The 27,638-nt window shown below is 39.2% G+C and overlaps 1 protein-coding gene across 10 annotated transcripts in view; it reads left to right on the forward strand.

Moving 5' to 3' along the window:
- Positions 1 to 6,266: 6,266 nt before the first annotated feature.
- The window catches only part of LOC133653831 (serine/threonine-protein kinase WNK2), a 74,271-nt gene continuing 52,899 nt past the window's right edge, over positions 6,267 to 27,638 (forward strand). For 3 of the 10 annotated variants that reach the window (XR_009826777.1, XR_009826778.1, XR_009826779.1), the window contains exons 1-4: positions 6,267 to 7,075; positions 7,330 to 8,115; positions 22,940 to 23,112; positions 23,264 to 23,484. Coding sequence is in view for 7 of the 10 variants with exons in the window: in XM_062053556.1 (XP_061909540.1) it covers positions 7,501 to 8,115; positions 22,940 to 23,112; positions 23,264 to 23,484 (1,009 nt within the window). In the remaining 3 variants the exon portion in view is untranslated. The remainder of the gene's footprint in view (positions 7,076 to 7,329; positions 8,116 to 22,939; positions 23,113 to 23,263; positions 23,485 to 27,638) is intronic. The other 7 variants (XM_062053555.1, XM_062053558.1, XM_062053560.1 and 4 more) reach the window with 4 other exon arrangements.

Consider the following 27,638-nt stretch of genomic DNA (forward strand, 5'->3'; position numbering starts at 1 on the left):
GGCAATCAGGAGAGACATCAGACCAGTGACACAGGAGGAAGGGCAAGTGGCCTGAAACGAGAGGAGGATTAGAATTTTCAAAGTAAAACAGGAAATGTGCCAGACAACCCCAAAACAGGACTTCCCTCACCACGGTGTGACACCATCTTCAAGTCGCTTTCTGACCGTTGCTTCAGGATGCGCCATTTTGTGGGCGGTCTTATTCCACTTCGACAGCGTCATCTTTATTGTACCGGTGTAGCGTGTAACGATGGGAGTCAAAGAAGTGTCAAAAGGTGGAGCTAACTGTTTTAATGACATTCAGACTTTACTTGAATCAATAACAGAGCAGCATCTCCTCATCTGTGGCTCATTAGTGCAACAACAACGCCAAAAATGTGTCCCGTGAAAAAACGTCCGACCGAAACTCTGTAATAACTAAAGTTCCGTGGGTGAAGTATGTAAACCCATTACACCGGTAGTTTTTAGCGCTTCTGTGGCGAGTCTACTGACAGATATACAGTAAGTTAGAACTTTCTGTGACTTTATTTTAGAAATGACAACAGCGGAGGATGAATGCCCCAAAACAAGAAGATAGAGAAAAAGAAGAAACTTATTGACTACGGACTACAATGGCGGAAGCGTGCAAATTTTCTGGATTTATGCAGATCCCAAATACACATCAGCAGGTACCAGAAGGTAAGAAAAGTTGGTTTTGCATTATATTGCGAAACAAAACGCCACATAATATGTCTGCTAATAGGTGCCATTTTGCAGTCCTTATACTCACACACCATTATAATACCTGCATGTTGACTTCAGTGTTGTTTTCGTCAACGATGACGATGACGAAATCATTTCGTTGACGCCACTTTTTTCCATGACTATAACGAGACGGTGACGAGATAAACATGTCTCTCTGATGACGAAAACATGACGAGACGTGTGTGAGTTTTCGTTGACGAGACGAGAACGGACGAAAATGTTAGTGGGTAATCTGTCAGACGTTTAAAATGCATGACATTTCTGTTTATTGTGTGTGTCAATTAAAACCACGCCCACCAACTGGCGTGCAGCGCACAACGTGCTCAACAAGTCAGACTGTTGTTACTCATCAGGCAATGGACCGTGATGGCGGCGGCAGTTTCAACACAGGGGCTCGGTGGTCGCAAACGTAAAGACGACATATGGGTGTATTTTAAATATAACCCAGCAGATAATAAAACAGAGTGTATTGTGAAGGAAGACGGTGACAAATGTGGCCACAAAATATGCGGAAAAAATACGACCAACCTTAAGGCTCGCCACAAGGATACTTTTTCGAAGGTAAGTTACAAATGCTGTTAACATAATTGATAAATGTCATAGTAAGCTAATACATTAGTGCGTTTTCCACATACTCCTGGCGCAAATGGGCTGCTAACTTCAGGCTAAAGTTAGCTTTTGTTACGCTAACGTCAATTCATTATGTGTGTGTTACTTTAGCAGCATGTTTAGCCATGTTTACATTCAGTGACGGTGTGGTTATCTCTTTGTGAGTACGTTCTATCAGCACGTAACTTGATATCTTAAACAGGTCGAGTTACTGTTATACGTAGAGTCTGCTAGCTTTAGTCTAAAAGCCACAAGTGACGTTGTGCAGCCCCATTAAGGAATCAGGAATTAATTGATTATTTTATTACATGGTTTGCACAGATTAAAGAGAGTGGGGTTGTATGATATCTGTTGTAATTGCACTGGCAGACAGGGCCAAGTTGAGCATATGTGTTCCTCATCCATCACTCATATTTTGGGCATGTTTATTTTCATTGTACTTTAACAAATTCTGAGAAATAAAGCCACAATTGCTGAAGTAGAATGTTTTTGTTTTTTGGCTTTTTTGGAGTAATGAACTTTGATTCCACTGTTACCACTTTATCTGTGTGTAATACACAATCCTTGGATCAGAAATTTGCTGTTGGGTGGAAACCTTATATGTCTAAAACCATTCCTTTATTGTTATTATTTGTGAAAATAGCAGATCTGCAAGCTTGCAATGGGTTGAACTTATAGATCTGCTGCTATTTTCACAACTTATGTGTGACACTGCCCAACAGCGATCTCCAATACTTATTGACCTAAATTAATTTGTTAAAAGACTATACTTATATACTTATATTATACTTTTTATCCTTTTTTTTTTGACTAAAACTAGACTAAAACCTTTTTGACTTTTCATCGACTAAAACTAGACTAAAACCCTTTTGAGTTTTCGTCGACTAAAACTGGACTAAAACTATCACATATAAAAGTGACTAAAATGTGACTAAAACTAATAAGCATTTTAGTCCAAAAGACTAAGACTAAGACTAAATGTAAGATGGTTGTCAAAAACAACACTGGTTGACTTACAGTACATCTGACTATGGTAGCTGTAATGCTCCCACAATTCATCAAGCGGTGTGGCTTCATAGCTTACTAAAGTCGTACTACAACATTTTGACAGATTTTTGAGCGCTGTGTGTAATATTCTATATTCTCAATGGAACATTTAAAGTTTTGGTGTTGTTTACTGGCGTCATTTTGCAGTCTACACGTATCTCTTAAGTATGGCTGCCATCTACTGGTCACACTTATCATTACACCATGTACCAAATAAAATAGCTTTGAGGTTGGTAAGCACAACCCGAATTGGTCCGTACATTAGGCGCACCGGGTTGTAAGGCGGACTTTCGATTTTTGAGAAAATTAAAGGACTTTAGGTGCGTCTTATAGTCCGAAAAATATGGTAATGTAACTTGGACAATGATGTAGAGAACAGAGGAGGTTTAGGTCATTTTAAATTTTTGTTTTAAGAGATATTGTTTCTACTTTTTTTGTCAAAACCTCTCCATCATTGATTTCTGATGGCGGTTTAAAAGAGAATAAATGCCGCATGTCTTATTAAACCTTATCAAACTTAATGTTTACAGTGATTAACACACTCCAGAACTGACGTTATCAAGAATCAAACCCACGTCATGTGGCATAAAAAGTGAATGCATAAACCTAATATGCTACCAAAAGATTGTTGAAAGACAAGATGTAAGTTAGATATTCAATACTGCTGACAAAGCGGTAAACAGCTTAGATTAAGTTTGCCGCCAAATGTGATATCATGCAACGCTATTTTTTGATTCTATTGACATTTTCAAAACTGTTTTTATTCTCTATCCAGATTCCAAACTGACCACAACTCTCAAAATCACACGTTTTCAATGGAGCTTGGGCAGTATATGTGTTATCAAATTTCCTGGCAAAATCTGAACCATGTCCCAAAGCAGTCGCGTGGTATGGCCTGGTTGCAAGGCTGAACCGTGTCCCGAACCGGTCAAGTGGTACGGCCTGCAAGCGGGGCATCATACGTAACCATTTCCGGCTTCTCCCCTACATAAAGCAAACCTCGACACAAGCCTCGAAACCTTGGCACATTTTGTCCCATCACTACCTGCACGTAACATCAGCAGCCAAATCAGTTGAAAACTGCTATTTACAGGTGCATTTTAATACATTTAATATCGAAAGCTATGATCATCAACATTATTAAGAAATATGTTCCTGAAATATTTGACTGTGTGTAGTCAATCTATAGAATATAACAGTTTCACATTTGAAACAAAAATAATGAATTAAAAATGTTATTTTTAAAGATATTATAATTCGCAGAGATGAATCTGCACCTCCCGAGGGAGGTGTTTAGGGCACGTCCGACCGGTAGGAGGCCACGGGGAAGACCCAGGACACGTTAGGAAGACTATGTCTCCCGGCTGGCCTGGGAACGCCTCGGGATCCCCCGGGAAGAGCTAGACGAAGTGGCTGGGGAGAGGGAAGTCTGGGCTTCCCTGCTTAGGCTGCTGCCCCCGCGACCCGACCTCGGATAAGCGGAAGAAGATGGATGGATGGATGGAATCTGCATATGTACCTCCTGGCCCTGGCTTACTTGAGAAATCCCCCTGAAATGCTTTCAAGCACCAACAACATTTTGATTGAAATGGGCTGTTTGCAATTTGCTAACCGTTACATTTTTCAATAGCAAAAAATACAACACCGGCTAGATTATGTTATAAAATAGTGGTTTAACAGAACATATATATTTTCTAGTGTCTATATTTTTACAATAACTAATTATATTGAATAAAAATTGCTCGTCAGTCTGGGAAAATTTTTTGGTGTATGGGCTTGTCACTGACCACACGTGTCTCACCACATGTACATGCAGGGAGCTTATGCATACACACAAAAAGCCCCAGAGAAGAAACTAACAATGTGTATTCTTGTTGTTAGGATGGGCAATAGAGTCAATGATAGCTAACATTAGCTATCCAAATGTTATCATTAGCTAACAACACACAAAGTTAATATCAAAGACTATGTCTTAAAAACATTAAAAAAAAATAGCAGTGATGCCTTGAAGATATTTATACAGTTTACATTTTCAAAATATAAATTATGATACTTTTGGAGAGGATGGGGCGGGTCAGGGAATGCCTCCAAAACCAAACATTCTGCAGAAAGACTCAAAAAACGGGTTATAAAAAGTGACTGTGGAGGAAAATTTTTAACAATGCATATTCAATATGTATTATCTGGACCACAAGGAAGTGTTTTAAACGTAGATTAAAATCATCATAGGTCCCCTTTAATGTAAAAGAAACTTCTGATATTAAAAAAAACATGACACAGGCAGTACAAATGCCCAACATGATATCAATTTACAGTGCCGATGAACACAGACCCAATGCGGTCCGAGTCAAAAAGTTTGGGGACCCCTGGTTTAAAGTATATCAAACCAACCTTTAACCAAGTGATCACTGCAAACTTGTGCATTCTTCGACTCTGCTACCTTGGACTGGAGTGCTTTATTCGAGAGCCACTTTTCTCATCGCCGTTTCGTAAAATCTTTACATTTTTCGCCCGTCTTGATAACCTCTCGAGGAACTCTGAAGTAACATTTATTATTTTCTTGATTTGAACTGTTCCGACAGCTTAAAACAACGCAAACATAGGGCATATTTCTTTAAGAAAGGCAAAATGTCACCCAGAACGCTTTGACAACAGACGCGCTCGCTTGACCACCACTTCGAGTCTCGCATGTTTAAAATATGGTATTTTTGTTTTGTTTTTGTTTTTGTCATAAAAAAATACAATCATGCGTGCTTACGGACTGTATCTCTGCAGACTGTATTGATCTATATTGATATATAATGTAGGAACCAGAAATATTAATAACAGAAAGAAACAACACTTTTGTGCGAATGAGTGTGAATGAGTGAAAATGGGGGAGGGAGGTTTTTTGGGTTAGTGCACTAATTGTAAGTGTATCTTGTGTTTTTTATGTTGATGTATTTTAAATTAAAAAAATTAAACTTTTTTTTTCTTGTGCGGCCCGGTACCAATCGATCCACGGACCGGTACCGGGCCGCGGCCCGGTGGTTGGGGACCACTGTTCTAGATGGCCTAAGGCAGATATACAGGTATAGTGATGTAACATAAGAACTACATTACCCAGCATGCCATAGTAGTGAAAAACATGCGCAGTAGCTCCGTTTAGGTTGTCTAATATAGACATGCTGGCAGCGGGATTTTTTTGATGAGCACGCTGTTTAGTAAACTTTAAGAACCCAGCCAACACGCCACGTCTGCATCTTTTATGATTAGACAAGACAACGCATATATTTGCAAGACCATTTTCAAGAACGATATTTAAAGAGAAACTACATCTTGTGAGACCATATCGGCCAACTCCGGAAGCTAACTCAGCTGTCGATGAAATGTGAGTTCAGATATTTTATTTCTTTATTTTCTCACGTTTAAAATGTTTTTTGCAATTTTAATATTGACAGTACCACATAAGATATGTTGCAATTGCTGATGCGGGTTTATTGATGTTTAAATGCGCCAGAAAATAACCTGATTTGTACAGCAGTGCGTACATGTGTTCCTGTATAGTATTTCTCCAGCAATGGTCATGTGGTGACATAAATGATGGTATTTTGAGAGGTAATCATTGAAGTCGGACATCACTGAAGGCCTAGCTGGGAAACGCACGACCCGCAACTGGTTTTACTTAACAAGTGTATTTAATATTTTTGGCCACTGTAGCATTACACACAGTTTAAACGTGTGTTTGAATATAGGAAAATAAAACTCTGTACTTAAATCAAGTGACGTACCACTTGATGGAGCGCTCGTGCCACTAGTGGTACACATACCACAGTTTGAGAATCCCTGACCTAGAGGGACCACATCTGTGCCGCTGGTCGCAACCAGTCTTACCAGTGGTAGGGACCACAGGCTACAACCCACTCTTCCATTTAATTTTTGTAAAATGGCTCGCGAACAAACGACTCCCGAATGTCACATGGCTACCCCTCAAGGCAGGGTACTAACGCCCCTGTAGATAGAGGACACTGCACAGTAGTATTTAATATCAACTGCCTGGCTCAAACTCTCCACATGAGCTGGCACTGTGCACCATCCGCTAGCACAAGATGAGGATTTGAAAGGAAGATGCTGAACTAAGTGTGGAGTTTGGATGACATTTAAGGGCGTGGCGGCCACTTGGAAGTCCCGGGACTATTTTTTTGTACATTTGCGGTGAATTCTAATGTATATTTCCACGCGGCGCTGCGTCTCGTCCAGCTCTGGTTCCGTGTGATTGGACGGTCCGCTCGCTAGTTAGCATCCAGGGGCGTCGAGCTAGGCGAGCTGAATGGGGGTACATTTGTGTGCCACGCCGGTGCTGCCGAACCCCAACGGAGACGGGCGGTGATATATCTGTCGAGTGGAATATCTTTCTTCTCCACCTTTTAAGACGATGGGAGGGATGCGACGAGAGGGAAAGTAGATACATGCGAGCAATATTCCTATTTTAATCGACACGGGGGTTTTGGGGTGAGTTTTGAAGCCTACGGTTGACTGTCGTGTCGCTGCTGAGGAAGTGACACTGATATGCAGATAATCCTCATTTCGTCGCGGATTAATGGCGACTTTACCTTTAGCCAGTTTGATGATGCCGCCCATCTTTAGCGTCGGTTGAAAGCAGGTTGTTGGAGTGCTTCTTCTCCCCCCCAACAAGGTAAGCCGTATCTTATTCTGAAATCCACGTATAATTTTTTTGAATATGGTTGTAAATGTGTCGTCGTTTTACAACGATACCGCTAATTAATAATTCGTGCTCCACCCTGCCCAGTGTAGTTTCTGCTGAGGTGCGCTTAATTTATTCACCTGCTTCGTTCTCACCCTGTTATTTCAGAATTCCAAGTGATTCAATAAGTTACCCGCAGAATTTTGACTGTATTTCACACACTCTGGCATCATTGCTTTTTGCAGCTCTTCATCTCGCTTGTGTCATCCATGCCCGTGTTGTTGGAGGTGCGTGTCTGTTGGCCAACTGCGTCACCGAGTGGAAGCTGCAGGTATTCATCTGTAAACTGCACTTTGGAAAGTCTACCCATGGACCCTATGACCTGTACCCCAAAGTGACAGAACTCTTGAATCAGCATGGAACCGGAAGCGAATTCAAACTCAGAGGATCACCCGGAATGGAATCATCAATCACAATGTGAACTGCAAACAAGTATGTCTGACGCTATGGAGGATAGAAGCCTTGGGGACTCAGTGGTGAGAGGCAGCAGCGACCCTTCATTCAGTTATCAGAAGCTTGTGCATCAGAGATTCATCAGGAGAAGTCTGTGGTTCTCGGACACAGATGAGCAGTCCTTTGAGGCCTCTGAATGTGATCACAGGCTCCTTAATATAAACTTGCGAACAATCGTTGGCAGGACACGAGGGGCAAGTGGTGGTATACAGGAGGACTCCAGCACTGAGAGTCAATGTAGGCTAAAAGACAGTGCGACAGAAAGTGCTAAATCTGATGAGGAGAAGGTAAAAAGTGGAAGAGATGTATTGAGTGCAACAAGCGGTGATGTGGGCAAAACCACCATCAAGGCTGCCAGCGAGGAGACAGAGGAAGAGGCAGAGATGAAGGCTGTTTCCACATCTCCTGGAGGACGCTTCCTCAAGTTCGACATTGAGCTTGGGAGAGGGTCCTTTAAGACCGTCTACAAGGGCCTGGATACTGAAACCTGGGTGGAGGTTGCTTGGTGTGAGCTGCAGGTAAAAGCTTTATGTTGTGTAGCAATGCAGCTACTAAAGGCTGAAACAAATCTCTCTCAAATATTGGCATGTATTCCAAACAACTTTACTCTGTCATGATAGCTATAATGCACGCTTCCTTGCAAATGATCCAATTTAAACGTCAAGTCTTCAACAACAGACATTAGCAGCACTACATTCATTGTGGATTTTTTTTTAAAGTATATTCAGTGAATTGGTGGCATTTTCAAGCATAAACATGGCTAATTGAACTAAAAATATCAATGGTAAAAATAGTATTTAGAAAGTTTTAAACAGGTGTTTATGCTCTATGAAAATGTTTTATTTATATTTATTAATTTGCGAAAAATTGTTTACCACGATCCGGCCCGGAACCAATTAAGTGATAAACTAGGGACAACTGTTAATGTTTGTAAGGAAACTACTTTGTATTGCTCGGACAGGAAAATCACCCACCCTACCTGTAAAAAGTTACAGCATTAAATGGGCTTTTTGCAATCATCAGGGGCCAGTTCAGGGCTGGGACACCAAATCGACCCCCTGAGTTTAGTTCAAAACTTAGGGGACTTTAATTTAACATTTTGGCATCAAATTCCTAATACACTACAGCACCCCTTCTATAGAGGAATCTAGATCAGTGTAAAAACACTGGCAGATTCTGCATTGACATTTGAATTTGTTAAAGGAAAGCTTGTATTTGCTAAACTGGGCAATTGTTTCCCCTAAATTTGTAACTGTGAAAAAAACCCAGCTAAAGACACTTTAAAAAATATATATGTTCTCTTAAACCAGTGGTTATTAACCTTTTAGACCTCGGAGCCAAACTTTTCTACTACGGAGGGGGTAGGGGCCCGTTCAAATATTAACACTGAATTAGTAATAATGATAATAATCTTACTCTTGATTTTAATTGGACGGATTCAATAATTATATTTAGCCTAATTAGTTTAACAGGCTGATTTACAAAAATAAATACTAATTAAATATACTGCAAAAGAAGAGACTCATAAAAACTGATGGAAAAATAAATGAATACACAATTACGCATTGCTAAAATAAATACATTCTAACGATATTGATAATAAATATTATTATATATGTTTCTTAAACTGTCAATACAGTTAAGTGCAAATGAAAATACAGTTTCTCTGCTTTTAGTCATAATTTTTGCACTTCATAAACTTCTCTATGACCTTAAAGGCCTACTGAAATGAATGTTTTTTATTTAAACGGGGATAGCAGATCCATTCTATGTGTCATACTTGATCATTTCGCGATATTGCCATATTTTCGATGAAAGGATTTAGTAGAGAACTTCGACGATAGAGTTCGCAACTTTTCGTCGCTAATAAAAAAAAGCCTTGCCTGTACCGGAAGTAGCATGACGTCACAGGTTGAAAGGCTCCTCACATTTCCCCATTGTTTACAATGCAGCGAGAGCGATCCGGACCGAGAAAGCGACGATTACCCCATTAATTTGAGCGAGGATGAAAGATTTGTGTATGAGTAACGTGAGAGTGAAGGACTAGAGTGTAGTGCAGGACGTATCTTTTTTCGCTCTGACCGTAACTTAGGTACAAGGGTTCATTGGATTCCACACTTTCTCCTTTTTCTATTGTTGATCACGGATTTGTATTTTAAACCAGCTCGGATACTATATCCTCTTGAAAATGAGAGTCGAGAACGTGAAATGGACATTCACAGTGACTTTTATCTCCACGACAATACATCGGCGAAGCTCTTTAGCTACGGAGCTAACGTGATAGCACATCGGGCTTAAATGCAGATAGAAACAAAAGAAATAAACCCCTGACTGGAAGGATAGACAGAAAATCAACAATACTATTAAACCATGGACATGTAAATACACGGTTAATGCTTTCTAGGCTGGCGAAGCTTAACAATGCTGTTGCTAACGACGCCATTGAAGCTAACTTAGCAACGGGACCTCACAGACCTATGCTAAAAACATTAGCTATCCACCTACGCCAGCCCTCATCTGCTCATCAACACCCGTGCTCACCTGCGTTCCAGCGATCGACGGAGCGATGATCATAGATGCGGTTGGCGGCCCGGAGACGGAGGAAGTCAAGGTGAGGTCGGCGACTAGCGCGTCTGCTATCCATCTCAAAGTCCTCCTGGTTGTGTTGCTGTAGTCCGCCGCTAATACACCGATCCCACCTACAACTTTCTTCTTTGCAGTCTTCATTGTTCATTAAACAAATTGCAAAAGATTCACCAACACAGACGTCCAGAATACTGTGGAATTTTGAGATGAAAACAGAGCTTTTTGTATTGGATTCAATCGTGAACCAATACTTCCGGTTCAACGATTGACGTCACGCGCATACGTCATCATACATAGACGTTTTCAACTGGAAGTTTAGCGGGACGGCCGGGTTAACTTTATAAGTTAACCCGGCCGTATTGGCATGTGTTGCAATGTTAAGATTTCATCATTGATATATAAACTATCAGACTGCGTGGTCGGTAGTAGTGGGTTTCAGTAGGTCTTTAACTCCAGACTTCTGTTTGTTTGATATTGTTATTACTGCCACAAGTGGTGGAAAAGTGTATTACAACTGTGTACTGCTGCGATCCATACGGATCATCATAGGCCCTATGATGATCCCCTATGACATAGGGCCATAGGGGCCCGGCCCTATGGTTAAGAAATGCTGTCTTAAAACACTAGTATAGTAATGTTATTAGATTTTCAATGTAGTGTGTCCTCAGTCCACACAGGTCGTGATTTGAGTGGGTCTCATGGAAATGCAATGGAGCCCCAACTAAACAAATATTTAAAGCGGTAGAAAATGGATGGATGGATCATCTTCTTTTTCTCAAAGTGTAGTGTTAAACTCCTTTTGAGTGTAGTATGATATGGAATTGGTTATAATTAATACTTATATTCAAAATGTTTCTGAAACGAAACTACCGGTAATACAATTAAACATTTATTACAGATGCCGTCTGACCAAAACAAAATGGCAGCCTGAATTCAAAGTATTTTTTGTCACCGCCACCACAGTATGTTATTTTATTTATTTATTTATTTTTTATTTAATCACATCATGTCCCCTTAACATTGGCACCAAATAAAGCTCTTGGATCAACATGAAAGAGCACAGCATTGGGCAGTTGAAGCGTGGGTTTATTTATTGAGACATTCATATTATTAATTGTTGAAATGAAATCTTTGGTGAAAGTCTAGTTGTGTTTGGTAGTGGCTAAACTAGCATTTGGTGATACTGTGTAGTGTGTACAGGTGATCACATCTGTGCTGAGCAGATGGGCGGTGGGTTAAAACAGCGCTTGTCTGGTCTGTTGACAACTAGGTTTATTTTGCTAGTTAGTGGGGCTGCAACTGACGACTTTTTATAGTCGACAATCTTAAAGATTAGTTGATTAATCGGAATATTAAGCGTATTCAGTAGGTTTATGTCTGGAAAAACACGAGTGATGACGTCAATAACTATTTATCGGCAACAAATGGTTGCATATTTACTGTGGGTAAAATGAGGTTTCAGAGAGTTATGCCTCAGGGACGCATGCTTGTACCTAGTAACATCATAGCTAATGGTAACATAAGCTAGCTTGTGGTTTTCTTGTTAAATTTTTTCGGTTGAAAAATGTAACTGTGAGCAAGTTAAAAACAGCCCCTTTAACTAATTATTATTTCAGTCATTTAAAACCTGCTTTTTAGGATTATCTCTGGGCTTCTCTCTCCCAGAAGGCTTAGTACAAAAGTAGGCATGACTGGTTCTTTCAAAGTCTGAAAACCTGCACTGTAAATATTATTCTTTCAGCATTCTTGCACGACTTCTAAGCGCAAGCAATATGTACTTTTCAATATACTGCCTTTCTATTTTAGTATGCTCATCTGCTGCTGTGTCTTGTGACTTGCTCAAGGACACTCAGGAACATAGACAGGAGCTGCTGGGAATTGAACCACTGGTCTAGAGATTAGTGATTGATCGTCTTGAGGCAGAACCGCCATTCATTATTTGGTGTACTGATTAATATGACCCCATTTTTTGGGGGCCTCAACTCGTATGATGTTTTTGAGAAAGCATGGCATTTCCAAACATTCGCAAAAGGTTTTGAGACATTGGCAGACGCTGGATGACTTCATTTGGATGGTGATGTCATCATGTGTAACCATGTCTGTAGAATATTGGATGTGGAACAGGAAACAATTTGCAGTTTGCTGTATTTTATTCCTCCCTTGTGGTACATTATAAAACTACTTCTAGTAGACAAAAGGGTAGTTTGCAAAACAAAACTCTGACATTCTAATCCTGCTATATATTTAGTATTTTAGTTATGAGCTTGACAAAAATGAATCTAATAAAAATATTTGTTGTTAATTTTTTCAGTCCATGCAATTTGTTCTCATTTATACTCTAGCTGGTTAATTAAAAAAATATATAGTTGCGATTAATTTTAAAAGGCCAAACAATTGATGATTAAGGTAGTTAATGATTCATCATTAACTACATGGTGTGTATCAATTTTAATTTTATTTTTTTTGTAAAAAACTGTAAAAACTCATTTTTAACATTACATTTAAATATTTCATTTTGAGATTGAAAAGGCCTTGCAGTATTCGGTTGTAATACAGTTTTCCACCACTTGTGAAAGTAATGATAATATCAAACAAGTTTGAGACCAGAAAAAAACTTGAGCAACGTTAAGCACATGTGAGCACATATTTACGACACACAAAAACTTGAGACTTGCAATGGGCTGGGGGCATTCCACCCCAACTGCAGATATCAGAGCTGCGCATAGAGAAGTTTGTTAGGTGCAAAAATTATGACTAGAGTGGTGAATATGTATTTTTATTTGCAGAAAAACTTTGACAGTTTATTTTAATAAACCTAATTAATCAAGGTTTTATATACATGATGTAAGTATATGTGTCATGTAGTAACAGGCACATTCATAATAACATGTATAATTCACATATTTTGCTCATTTTAAGCATACGGTGACAATAATTTCACTAACGCATCACAACGTTCGCCTGTTCCTTCCGACAACACCACTGATTTACTACTCACTGCAGACTTCATTAAAGCCAAAAAACATAATAAAACATCCCTTACTGTACAATGTCTGCTGTCACTGGGATGACAATTGTTAGGATGTTGATATATTCCTGTTTAGATGAAGAATGACTCACAATCCTCATATTTTCGTTTTTTTTTATGCCTTTACCGGGTCCAAATTGGCTGTCAAAGTTGACCAATTTGTTGGATGTTGTGCTCCTTTTATTATCCAGGTGAGAGGTATGATTTATAATCTAGAACTAACTTCTCAAGCTCGGAGGCGAGGAAGCAGCTCACCAGCCGACGACTTCCACATAGCAGTATAAGGAAGTTACCTCTCTGTGATCAATGTGCTGCTTAAAATAGGTCCTTACCGTTAGCGCCTATAATTCACCACATCTAGTGTGTGTGTGACAATCATTCTTTAATCTTAATCTTAATAATGACAATATCAGTAATACTTGGTTAATGTGCAGGACGGCGTGGCGAAGTTGGTAGAGTGGCTGTGCCAGCAATCGGAGTGTTGCTGGTTACTGGGGTTCAATCCCCACCTTCTACCTTCCTAGTCACGTCCGTTGTGTCCTTGGGCAAGACACTTCACCCTTTGCCTCTGATGGCTGCTGGTTAGCTCCTTGCATGGCAGCTCCCGCCATCAGTGTGTGAATGTGTGTGTGAATGGGTAAATGTGGAAATACTGTCAAAGCGCTTTGAGTACCTTGAAGGTAGAAAAGCGCTATACAAGTATAACCCATTTATCATTTATTTATTTATTACATAATGTAAAAGGGTATTGTTGACACTTTTTGGATGGTTGTTTAGAGGGCTTTATAGGCATAACAGAGGACTTCCCATTGACTCCATTGTAAGCGGACTTTTATTTACGTTTATTTACAAGTTAGAATACATTAAAGAACGTGTGTTCTTGTCTCTCATAAAGATTGTGAATTATAGGCACATTTCCCAAAAAGTGCACTTTCCTTTCAACACATTGTTTCATATCATTTGACAAGGTCAGATATGATTATTTAATACGATTTAAAAACAAGAGTTAGATTACTAGTTCAGTGTTGTTATTTGATTGGGCCTCAGGGACCTGTGTAGTGGAAACGTTGGGCCCTGAGATCAAAAAGGTTAAAAACCCTGTAAAGCAAATCCTGGTTCTTGGCTTGTGTAACTGGCAATGACATCATGGCTGTGATATTATGAGTCCTCTTGGAGTGGTTTCAGCAAATCTGGATAATAGAAAGTGAAGGTCCGAACTCTTAACTGGAAATGATTATGATCATTTGGCAGTGCTTTACTTTCTCCTTATGTTTAATACACACATAAAACCCTTCTGACAGCACAACAAAGTTAGAAATTCTGAGTGGATTGCTGGATACAGCCAGATTTGACACTTTAAGACCCATTGGTGAATAAGCAGTCAGTGTGGCTGCCGACTGATGTGTTCATCATTGGCTCCATCTCCTAGAATACCTGTGTCCTCCAGCCTCAGACAAAGGACAAAACTCAATAATGTGTTCAGTGGCATGGCTCTGGCTTGTTTGAAAGAGTCACCCACTGAATTTCACCTTTATGTAAATATGTTGTATAATATGCAGCTTTATAACTAGGTCACACACATACACAGCCTGCTATAATTGGCTCAAAGTTGCCCCATGATGCTGTGTGGCTTGTGGTTCTTGGTATTGAAGCAGTCTTTAAAAGGTTATATTTACATGTACATCTATGTGTATATTTAATCTATTTCTTGGTGGTGTTAGGCTATATCGTAATATTTGTACATTTGTATTTGTATTTACATCTCATATATGCTCATGGTGTGTAAAATATGAGGTCATGGTTGACATGTCTACTTTCTTTATCGCACTTAATACGGCAGATTGTTTCTTCTGGCAGAATAAAATCAGAAAAAAGAGAATGATTTTTGTTCTCTTGGGGGAGGGGGTGGGGGTTCACTTCCCCTTTACTATAATTTGTATTGTGTATATCCTGGAGAACCAGCGTCCTCTACAGTAGATATTTGATTTTGGTCTATTTATTTTGTCAGAGTTACAGGAGCTCTCTGCTTTTTTAAGGGCCTTCTGGAAAAATGTGAGTCTCTCATCAGTGTTTTGAATTTACTGAACTCACGAGCCACCAGTTGAATAGCCCAAATGATGAAAAAAAGGGGACCTAAAATGGAACCGAGAGGAATACTACTACTAAAGAAGTTGAACAAACAACCACTGACTGCATTTCTAGAAAACAAGTTACAGCAACACCTTAGTTACATAAATCACATAACGAAAACAAATTGTGACTGCCAAAATGGAGAAGACTTAAAGGGGTATTTTGAGAAATGGCTTAGTTATGAAAATCACAAGTTTGGACCCCAGTGTTCTATGCTTGCTGGCAAGGTCGAAATGTCAACGCGAGAATGTGCCAATGTGTTTACAGTGGTCCAAATTCCTCTATACAACAGGAGCACTCTAGTTATACACATCAGTAGGCTAAATGAACCTCTTCAACATAGCACTCTAGTTTTTTCAGGAATTTGCTGCAAAAATGTTTCTCCCAAGTTTTGAACCAAACTCAGTTTCAGTATGGTATGGTGTACAGATTTGGCCCCTGGACCTCCAGTTGAATAGCCCTAACTTAGACTCTGGGTATCCAACTTTTCTTCACTATTAGAGCTACTTTGACATCAAGAAAATAGAGATGACTTTTTGGGTTTTATGTACATGACTGGCAAGGCAACATTTTAATTGCGTTTTATTTACAAAACAGATCTACTCAAAGAGTAGAGTCATTGTCCTAATGCTATTTTGTGGTAATTTATCATCTAATAGAGGCATAATATCTGAATTGCACTCTAAAATATTTTTTGACCCTTTTTTGTTAGCTACTCAAAATCAGGCAACACGTTGCATGCAGTTCCCCAGCTATCTGTTAGTAACCTGTGGCTTTGTCTGTCGATTATTCACACCAGTTTTCCTGCGTGTAAGATACCTATCTGTTCAGTCAGATGGAGCAATAAGGAATTATTTGTCACAACACCCAATTCTAAGAATTGCTTTGTAAATTAAAAGTAATTTTGATAATCATATATAATTGATGCTGTTTCCTGCTTAAGCTCTCTTATGATATGTCACCTTTGTTGACCTCCTTGTCACTAAGCTATTATGTAATAATGCAGGGAAAACAAACCAAAGTGTGGCTTTAGTTCGATGTTTATGTCAAAATTAACACTGCATTAAATTTGTTATTTACTGTGGCAGTAGTTGGCTTTGGTTATTGTTGTTTTACAAAACAGTGCCTGCTCCACTGGCCGGCACCACTACATGTTAGCTTTTACACAAGGACCATCTTTGACCAATTTGTCTCATCATCAGAGCAGATGGGTAAAATTACCACCCTCTGTATCGCAGCACCACAGTTATTCATTGCTAATTATATTGTTTTGTGTGTGCGTTTGTGTGTTAACGACATCACCACCAGCTGTCGTGCCTTAGGTTTTACTCATGGTAACTTTGATGAATTCTGCTTTTTTTGTCCACATTAAGCATATTCTGCATAAATATGCCTAGTTATACTGCACACATACAGTGTCCTGTCCACAATTCTTTAAAGGCCTACTGAAACCCACCCTCATTTCATAATTCCACAGTATTCTGGACATCTGTGTTCGTGAATCTGTTTCAATCATGTTCATTGCATTATGGAGAAGGAAGCTGAGCAAGCAAAGAAGAAAGTTGTCGGTGCGAAATGGACGTATTTTTCGAACGTAGTCAGCCACAACAGTACACAGCCGGCGCTTCTTTGTTTACATTCCCGAAAGATGCAGTCAAGATGGAAGAACTCGGATAACAGAGACTCTAACCAGGAGGACTTTTGACTTGGATACACAGACGCCTGTAGAGAACTGGGACAACACAGACTCTTACCAGGATTACTTTGATTTGGATGACAAAGACGCAGACGTGCTACTGTGAGTATGCAGCTTTGGCTTCTAAACATTTGATCGCTTGACCGTATGTGCGCAACTTTTTTTTGCGTATGTACGTAACTTTTTAAAAATATATAAGCTTTATGAACCTTGGGTTAGGTGAACGGTCTTTTGGGCTGAGTGATTGTGTGTGTTGATCAGGTGTTTGAATTGTATTGGCGTGTTCTATGGAGCTAGGAGCTAGCATAGGAGCTAGGAGCTAGCATAACAAACACGCAGGTGTTTTTATGCATGATTAATTTGTGGCATATTAAATATAAGCCTGGTTGTGTTGTGGCTAATAGAGTATATATATGTCTTCTGTTTATTTACTGTTGTAGTCATTCCCAGCTGAATATCAGGTACCGTGAGTATGCAGCCTTGGCTGCTAAACATTTGAGAGCTTGACCGTATGTGCGCGTCACGTACGTAACTTTTTAAAAATATATAAGCTTTATGAACCTTGGGTTAGGTGAACGGTCTTTTGGGCTGAGTGATTGTGTGTGTTGATCAGGTGTTTGAATTGTATTGGCGTGTTCTATGGAGCTAGGAGCTAGCAGAGGAGCTAGGAGCTAGCGTAACAAACACGCAGGTGTTTTTATGCAGGATTAATTTGTGGCATATTAAATATAAGCCTGGTTGTGTTGTGGCTAATAGAGTATATATATGTCTTGTGTTTATTTACTGTTGTAGTCATTCCCAGCTGAATATCAGGTCACCCCCGGCTCTCACAGCATCTTCCCTATCTGAATAGCTTCAACTCCCCACTAGTCCTTCACTTGCACTTTACTCATCCACAAATCTTTCATCCTCGCTCAAATTAATGGGGAAATTGTCGCTTTCTCGGTCCGAATCTCTCTCACTTCATGCAGCCATCATTGTAAACAATAGGGAACTTTGCGTATACGTTCAACTGACTACGTCACGCTACTTCCGGTAGGGGCAAGCCTTTTTTTTATCAGATACCAAAAGTTGCAATCTTTATCGTCGTTGTTCTATACTAAATCCTTTCAGCAAAAATATGGCAATATCGCGAAATGATCAAGTATGACACATAGAATAGATCTGCTATCCCCGTTTAAATAAAAAAAATTCATTTCAGTAGGCCTTTAAAGACCATTATCCTCCTTATGTATATTCAAAATAACTAATTTGCCAATGAAAATATTAAGTTAATTACTAATTCGTTTTCTCCTATTTTGTTGATTAAAAAAACCTTGTGTGAACTGGGTGATTACATAACCTGTAGAAATGATTATTTGAAGATATTAGGCTAAAATGTTAATATGTTATGTGTGTATGTTGTGGGGTGAAACTACCGTACATGGCTTTGTGTCCTGTAATGCGGAACCTTTTCCTCATTCTGCATTAATGGCCATTGAATATTAGTACTAGCTCAATTGAGGTAGAAAGTATGTATAGTTATTGGAAATATATGGGTCAAATAAGTATTTGTAAGCATTAGCATTTAGTTTAAGCCATAGGAAGTTGTAGTATCTTAATCCAAGTAAGACCTAACAAGACAGGCACTGCTTTCAACAATAAATCCCACTGGCTCGCTGGTCCACAGGGTTTGCAGAATGGGGTGGGAATGACAGTAATTTACATGTGATAGTGTCACAATATATTTTGTTAGTTATCACAATACAGAAAATGTGCAATGATCAATGGTTTGGGAAAGAAAAAGCCACTGCAATACATGATATATTTTGTCTTTATTCTATTATCTTTAATTGTGCTTTCAAATAATTAAAACAATTTATTAGATTAATGACAGGGTCGCCGTGGATTAATTTTTTGATTCATCCCGACTAAATATCTTCCATTTTTACCCAAAATAATTATTCATTTTTGCATGAATCAAAAGTACTCAAGAAAGAAGGGAGTATTTTCCTTGTTTCTGACCTATAAATGTTTTAAACATTACCAAAGCGTCAAATTACAATGTACAGGCATTTAAGCGTGAGATTTGCAGACAGGGTTGGATGCCTCTCAACGCTGTGTTTTTCAGTCTTTTTTAACAGTGGGCACACTGTGATGTCACAGTGTGACAGACATACTTATGTGGGTAACCTCGTATCTGCTGTCGGCAGATAAGAGATTTTAAATCACTCAGCGCTGCAGATGGATTATTTGTGTTAAAAATGTAATCAGGTTAATGATGAGGATGGATTAATCCGCATTAGTTAATTAATTTTGACAGCCCTATTAAAAATAGACATGTATGCATGTAAAGCAAAGTCCGCTTGTGCTCTTGTGCAAATTAGCCACACAATCAGTCATTTGATACACACATTAATAGTCAGGTTGCTCGGCACCATATGGTAACTCATCATGTATGGTGCAAATTGAGCTAAATGTATGCCAGGTGACTTGCATCTTTTTTCTCTCTGCACGCTCATCACCATGTGTGTTGCTTTGCTATTTCTTCTAACCAGAAACCTCTATTTACATCAAGGTCATGAACATCACCAAATAACAGCAGGGACAATGTCTGTTTCTGTAATACAAGAGCTTTCTTATTGAATATACTTAGGTTAGGACTGCAATGATTAATCAAATAGATTGATTAATTTAATTAGAAAAGTGTGTGTGTGTGTGTGTGTGTGTGTGTGTGTGGTAGTGTGTGTGTGTGTGTGTAGTTATAGGTATAGGTGGGGCGAGTTGTTTCCATGGTCCCTTGCTGAGCGGTCCTGCTGCGGCCGTCTTGAGTAGGGCGGCCTGGGGCGGGCCCTGCCGTGCTCTCCTAGGTGTGGGTTGGGCTCCTGGGGGCCCAGTTGATTGCGGGGAGTTTCTGGGCCCCTCAAGGCGGGGCGACCCGTCTTTCTGCCCACGTGGAGTATGGTCTCTTGTTGGCTTGGGGGCTGGCTGTCCCCTGCTTCTCCCGTGCCTTGTCATCTGCCGGGTGCGTCTGTCTATGGCCTGCTGCTGGCCTGCCACGGTGGACCTGGTTCCGGGGGTCCTATCGCTGGCCGGCCTGCCTGCATGGGGCCTGTGGTCCCTTGTTCCCTGGGTACCGCACCTGCTGTTTTGGTTGGGCTCTCTGGGTGGCTGGGGCCTTACTTTGGCTCCCGCACATTCTGGGAGACAAATATATTGTACATACAAACCAGGGCGGCGAGATATACCCGTATTATACTTAATACATACTGTATAGTAAAGACATTACAGCCATACTGGTATCTTTTGATGTACCTTTGTTACAGTTGTTTGCTCTTCCCTGCGCCTGACAGGCGAAACACAGGGCATCCTCTTTGGTTCACCCTGGAGTGATGCAATGCTTTGGTCAGCGACTGCATTTGCCTTTTGGTGAATGACTACAGCTTTATTTACACATACAGCAATTTGCTTGAGAACCTATATCTCTCCTTGTAGCAATTTTATCACTAATCTCATCTGTTTATGTTGTTCACTTCTGTTAGTGACTCAGCATAGCAGCTAGCAATAGCTTCTATCTGCGTCAAATGTTTAGCCTCTCCCCACAGCCTGTGCTAACTAATGTAGTATAGCGGCTGGGTGGCTGAAAAGTAGTTTTAAACCTTACTGCCAGCCCAGGGAAAACTGGGTAAAACACGGCAGACTGATAAAGCTGAACTTATTTTTACTTTAACAATGCACAAGGTAAATATAGTTTACTTCTATGTCTTCCCCTCATTTATCTGCTTTCTTTTGTAATTCAAGTTTTCATCGCATATGTGTAGTTGCATTTCAAAAAATTGTATTGTTGATAATTGAGGCAATTATTATTATTATTATTCATTATCAGTATAGTTATTTCCATTATTTTTATTGTTCCGTTTGTAGTGCAATAATGTTCATTGTCATTTCTGTGTTATTACTATCTACTTCAGTAACTAGTTCTTTGCTATTATTTTTTGTATCATATTTGTACATTTGCTGATGTTGTTCTGTTGTTTTTGCTTTTGTTGTCTCTGTCTTATCCCTTTCTTGTCCCCTCAATTTCCCCCTTTTTTCCCCTTCTCTCTACCCCCTCCTGCTCCGGTCCGGCTGCGCCAAACATTAAATAAATGAATTTAATAAAGTCAAATATAACTAAGGCAATAAGAGAAGTAGACCACACTTCTCTTTTGTAAAGTAAATCTGTACAGCAGATATGGGCATCTACACCAACAATATGATTTGCCTGAGTAGCTGAACAGGACAAAAACTAAAAAAATAAATAATAGATTTTAGGCCATCCCGGCTATCTGCAGCCCTAGCTAAGATACCACCTACCATTTTTTTAAAACTTTGTACAGTACTGATTGCTGAAATAGTGGCTGACATGATTTTATGCTGTATTCTGCTTCCTACTTTGCTCACAAGTTAGTGTATCTTTACTTGCCTTCTGCTTAATCACCAGTGCAATTGTGTCGAAGCATACGCCTACTAACATTTTAAAATTTTGCAGGCCTGTATCATTGATGTAATTTCAGCCCCATCTGAAAGTTTTTTTTATGACAACGATGATGATTGAATGAGCAAGTTTTCTGTACTGATGTTCCTTTTTCTAGAGTGCATGTGCATGTGCGTGAGAGCACATACTTTATCTATGTAGCTATGCGACATTTGAGCTGTCCAATTGTCTCACCCTGCTGTGTACAAAACTTCAGTGCCTACATGTGGTCTCTGAATTATGTAAAAGCCCCACTGTCTGTTATGATGGAGTGTGTTCTGACTATAATTGGGTATTGGGAGAGCAAGAAGAAATATTTCAGTAAGAGGACTGCAAAGGTGATGAAAGGTGGACTCTAAATAGGTACAAGAGGGGGAAGGGAAAACCTTTTTTGAATTTGCTTGATACAGGTCATCTCTATACCGCTTCTTTGTGAATGTTAGGTGCAGTTCTTTGGGGATAACCCAGGCCATGTTGGGAAGACATAGCCCTCCTTTGCTCAGTTTGCCTCAGTAGAAAAAAGGGTTTCTGCAGAGGTGAATTATTCATGACTCTTCGGAAGAGTGCAGTGAAAATCCCCACCCCGAATTTCCACACACAAAACCTGATATGTCAGGTTCACACATACACATCGTTTCACACATGATGATTCATTTTGAAATTATTTTTTATTTCTACGTGGCCTTGTACTGTTTTATCTAACTGGAGGTAATTGTGGTTAAATAATAAAATGTCTTATAGCTTTCAAGTTTGTCATCCATCTCTGCAAGGGTGGGGTTGTGCATTATGTAATTCACTGCTGCTATAAGGGGAGAAAAATGACAATGCAGCAAGGCAACACTTGGCACTCCTTAGAGCAATTTTCTCCTTGCAGCAGCCCGGCAGGGAATGGGACACTGTGCAGTTTCCACTAGATGAGCCCTTCTGTTGTTCATGTGCAGGGCATTGTTGCTGATCTAGAAGGGAGTGGTTGGTTTAAGAGGTGTAGAGCGGCACATGGGTTGCAGCAATGGGGTAAGGGAGGAAGCTTAAGGTAGTGTGTGAGATGGCAAGATATTGAAGAAAATTATGAAAGATGGAGGAGATAGATGACAACAAAGCCTCTAGCTGCAGTGTGGAGAGGGTGTGGCCACTGTTGTGATGATTAACCCCCACACACTCACCCTTTGCTGTCTCATTCACTTGCATTGACTTTCGATATATTTCAGCTACAAATGTTGTGGTAAAAAATAAATTGACATTTTATGTTACTCACATTGAGCAGATAGGCATGTTGAGTCATTTAGAGAAGCCGCTGATCTCCCTTTCTCTGTGTAATGGTGATGGCTTCTTCAATGTAATGATTCTAATGTCACTTATTCATGATATTTATTGTTTTTATTCATAGAAACTCCCCTTTTTCCTTAGGATCGTAAGCTGTCAAAAGTGGAACGTCAGCGCTTTAAGGAAGAGGCTGAGATGCTGAAAGGTCTTCAACATCCAAACATTGTCCGCTTTTATGACTTTTGGGAGTGTCCGCTCAAAGGGAAGAAGTGCATTGTTTTAGTAACGGAGCTTATGACATCAGGGACACTAAAAACGTGAGTGGACTGAAGAAAGTTGATAACAGCTTCAAATATAGGTTGGAAGAAACACCACACAAATTGTACAAAATAAATTAAGTCTGTCTGATATACTGAAAACATGTCAAAACCAAAGTGCCTGAAAGTGTGCTCTCATTCCCTTCTGCAGCTATCTGAAGAGGTTCAAGGTAATGAAGCCCAAGGTGCTAAGGAGCTGGTGCAGACAGATCCTGAAAGGCCTTCACTTTCTCCACACAAGAACTCCTCCCATAATTCATAGGGACCTGAAATGTGATAACATATTCATCACTGGACCTACAGGGTCTGTCAAGATTGGAGATTTAGGACTGGCAACACTGAAGGCAGCCTCTTTTGCAAAGAGTGTCATAGGTAAGACACTGCAATCTTTTGCTGGATTTAAATATCATGATCACAGCAGAGAAATAAATTAGCCTAGAGGATAACAAAGTTGATTGGGTGTCACACTCATATCTCACCGCCAAATTGTGGTATGGAAATTGATTAAAATTAGGATCAGAGCTCACCCACTTAGATTAAGATGGCTGAACTTGAGGCGAGAGGACTTTTTGTGTTTTTCATGTCAAATTGTAAATATTTTGCGCCTCAGTATATATCTTATTGGCGTTTAAAACATCTCTTTATGAAAGGGAAAGCTATAGTTTAGATTAGGGGTCTTCAACGTTTTCCAGGCCAATGACTCCTAAACTGACGGAGAGATGGGGCTTACATATCTTGTATAAAACTGTGTTTTGAATTAGACTAATTCTAAAGCTACCTTTTTATTGTGCAATATCATATGTTCCTCCTGTGATGGAAGTCCAGTTTTAGTGTAAGTTGGATCTTATAACATACATAAATTACCTCTTAAGTCTCTCACACTGTACACAAAACACATTAAGCATATTTAAAATACCCCCAAAAAGAGGAAATACAATAATCAAAAAGAGAACAACTTCTTATGTGAGCTATTTTTCTGAGACAATTATTTACATCCAAATGTGTCTCTCTTACCGTCACATTACATTTAGTGTTACAAAGCCAACCACACTCCAGCTTCACTATAAAAGGGCTGCATGCTACATTATCATTAAACTTGATGATAATATTAATATGCAGATAGAACAATTAAATAAGAGGGCCATTGGTTACACTTACTTTTATCTCTGTTATTGTATTTCAGGCGTTTCTGCCTTCTTAAAATATTGTCCAACGCTGGTCAGGAAGGGTAATCTACTCTTCTCTAGATTGTCATTAGCTAGCAAACCAATTTGTTACGTGGTTGTTACATATACTTATATTTTCATACATTCATTCACATTCGCATACACAGTAGGTTAATCTAAAGATGTGTTTACTGTTTATGTACCTTGCTCATTAATGCTTTGAGTGTCTAGAAAAGTGCTGTATAAATCTAATCTATATTATTATTTCGTATGATGATGCAGTATTTTTTAACACGTCAATTAGACTTGCAAATGTATTTTTGCCCTTTTAAAAAAAAAAAAAAAAAGAGTATTCCTATTAAAATGAAGGGCTTTTCAATTGGCCAAATCAGTCCCAGGAATGACATCACACTGGACTGCAAGTTCAGTTAAAAAAAACTTGGAAGAGACTTACAGTTTTGCCGCAGATTTCTAAAAACACAAAAGCTATGTCATATAAATGATCTCTGACCAGTGTTGGTCATCTTACCTTAAAAAGGTAATTAGTTACAGTTACTTCTCCCAAAAAGTAATTGAGTTAGTAATTCCGTTACCTCATTGTAAGAGTAATTGACTACTCAGCTAAGTAACTGAAGTTATTTTTCATGTTCTATACGCTATTACAGTCTACAACATCATTATTGTCAAATATGTTTATATTAACAGATTTAATAATAAAAACACTGTATACAGTACTTAAAACATTTGTTATTTATCTGAACTCAATAGATTGCAGAGTGGCATATGATATGCATAGAAATAAAAATGTATGCTAAATAAATATTCCTAAAGTAACAATATTAAATATTGAAAGTACAAAACCTGATACGGTCCCACAAATTGGGTAAAAAGACGAAGAAAATGTGGCCTTTAAGTAGTGCAATTCTCTACCAGTATATCATTGCACAATAAACGGAACACTATCCAACTCTTAAATATATATATATATATATATATATATATATATATATATATATATATATACAAAACTCAAAACCAGTGAAGTTGGCACAATGTGTAAATCGTAAATAAAAACAGAATACAATGATTTGCAAATCCTTTTCAACTTATATTCAATTGCATAAACTGCAGAGACAAGATATTTGATGTTCGAACTGAGAAACTTAATTTTTTTTGGCAAATAATCATTAACTTAGAATTTAATGGCAGCAACACATTGCAAAAAAGTTGGCACAGGGGCGTTTTTACCACTGTTACATGGCCTTTCCTTTTACAACACTCAGTAAACGTTTGGGAACTGAGGAGACCAATTTTTGAAGCTTTTCAGGTGGAATTCTTTCCCATTCTTGCTTGATGTACAGCTTAAGTTGTTCAACAGTCCAGGGTCTCCGTTGTCGTATTTTAGGCTTCATAATGCGCCACACATTTTCAATGGGAAACATGTCTGGACTACAGGCAGGCCAGTCTAGTACCTGCACTCTTTTACTATGAAGCAACGCTGTTGTAACACGTGGCTTGGCATTATCTTGCTGAAATAAGCAGGGGCGTCCATGATAACGTTGCTTGGATGGCAACATATGTTGCTCCAAAACCTGTATGTGTCTTTCAGCATTAATGGTGCCTTCACAGATGTGTAAGTTACCCATGCCTTGGGCACTAATACACCCCCATACCATCACAGATGCTGGCTTTTCAACTTTGCGCCAATAACAATCCGAATGGTTCTTTTACTCTTTGTTTCGGAGGACACGACGTCCGCAGTTTCCAAAAACTGTGGACTCGTCAGACCACAGAACACTTCTCCACTTTGCATTTGATGAGCTCGGGCCCAGAGAAGCCGGCGGCGTTTCTGGGCGAGGGTCACCACTTTCTGAACCAATGCGTGAGCAAACTGTCTAACAGTTTAAGAACAACATTTCTCAACGAGCTATTGCAAGGAATAGCAATACATTTTGTTCTTAAACTGTTCGACAGTTTGCTCACGCATTGGTTCAGAAAGTGGTGACCCTCGCCCCATCCTTGTTTGTGAATGACTGAGCATTTCATGGAAGCTGCTTTTATACCCAATCATGGCACCCACCTGTTCCCAATTAGCCTGTTTACCTGTGGGATGTTCCAAATAAGTGTTTGATGAGCATTCCTCAACTTTCTGAGACTTTTTTGCCACTTGTGCTAGCTTTTTTGAAACATGTTGCAGGCATCAAATTCCAAATGAGCTAATATTTGCAAATAATAACAGTTTTCCAGTTCAAACATTAAATATCTTGTCTTTGCAGTCTATTCAATTGAATATAGGTTGAAAATGGAAATGGTTGCCTCTGCATTTTGTTGGTGTGGCACCGAACGGAGATGTTGACTTGCGGAGTATCAAACACTCTTCATTCTCTAGCGGGTGACTTTTCAAATGTTGCTACATAATAGCAGTAATGCTACTTTTTGTAGCAACGCTTTTGCCCCACACTTGACAAATTACGGTTGTCTGTTCGACATATTCCCGCTTGAAGCCAAACCACCGCCAGACGATGGACCCCCTGCTGTTTTTCTTGGGAATTAATTCTTCCTTCATTTGTTACCAGATTCGCACCTTCTTTCTCTCGTATTACCACTCGCACCACAACTAACGTTACCCATGCCTCTACCTCTCTGCTCCGCGAGGGCGTATACGTATGTGACGTATGTAAGAAGGTGTGCTTGTTTTAAGTCTCTGTGAGAAGGAGAGACAACAAAAAGTGAGAAATGCCTGTAGTGTAATGCCTGCAGCTAAAAGCAACTGCGTGAGAACGTATACTCGAATATCACAATATAGTCATTTTCTATATCGCACAGAGACAAACCCACGATATATCGAGTATATGTGTATATATATATATATATATATATATATATATATATATATTAGGGGTGTGGGAAAAAATCGATTTGAATTCGAATCACGATTCTCACGTTGTGCGATTCAGAATCGATTCTCATTTTTTTTAAATCGATGTATTTTTTATTTAAAATTTTTTTTTTAAATTCATTTATTTTTATTAATCAATCCAACAAAACAATACACAGCAATACCATAACAATGCAATCCAATTCCAAAAGCAAACCCGACCCAGCAACACTCAGAACTGCAATAAACAGAGCAATTGAGAGGAGACACAAACACGACACCGAACTAACCAAAAGTAGTGAAACAAAAATTATTAATATTATCAACAGTATCAATATTAGTTACAATTTCAACATAGCAGTGATTAAAAATCCCTCATTGGCATTATCATTAGACATTTATAAAAAAAAAAAAAAAAAAGAACAATAGTGTCACAGTGGCTTACACTTGCATCGCATGTCATAAGCTTGACAACACACTGT

Source organism: Entelurus aequoreus, linkage group LG07, assembly GCF_033978785.1.
Source record: "Entelurus aequoreus isolate RoL-2023_Sb linkage group LG07, RoL_Eaeq_v1.1, whole genome shotgun sequence".
Lineage (NCBI taxonomy): Eukaryota > Metazoa > Chordata > Actinopteri > Syngnathiformes > Syngnathidae > Entelurus > Entelurus aequoreus.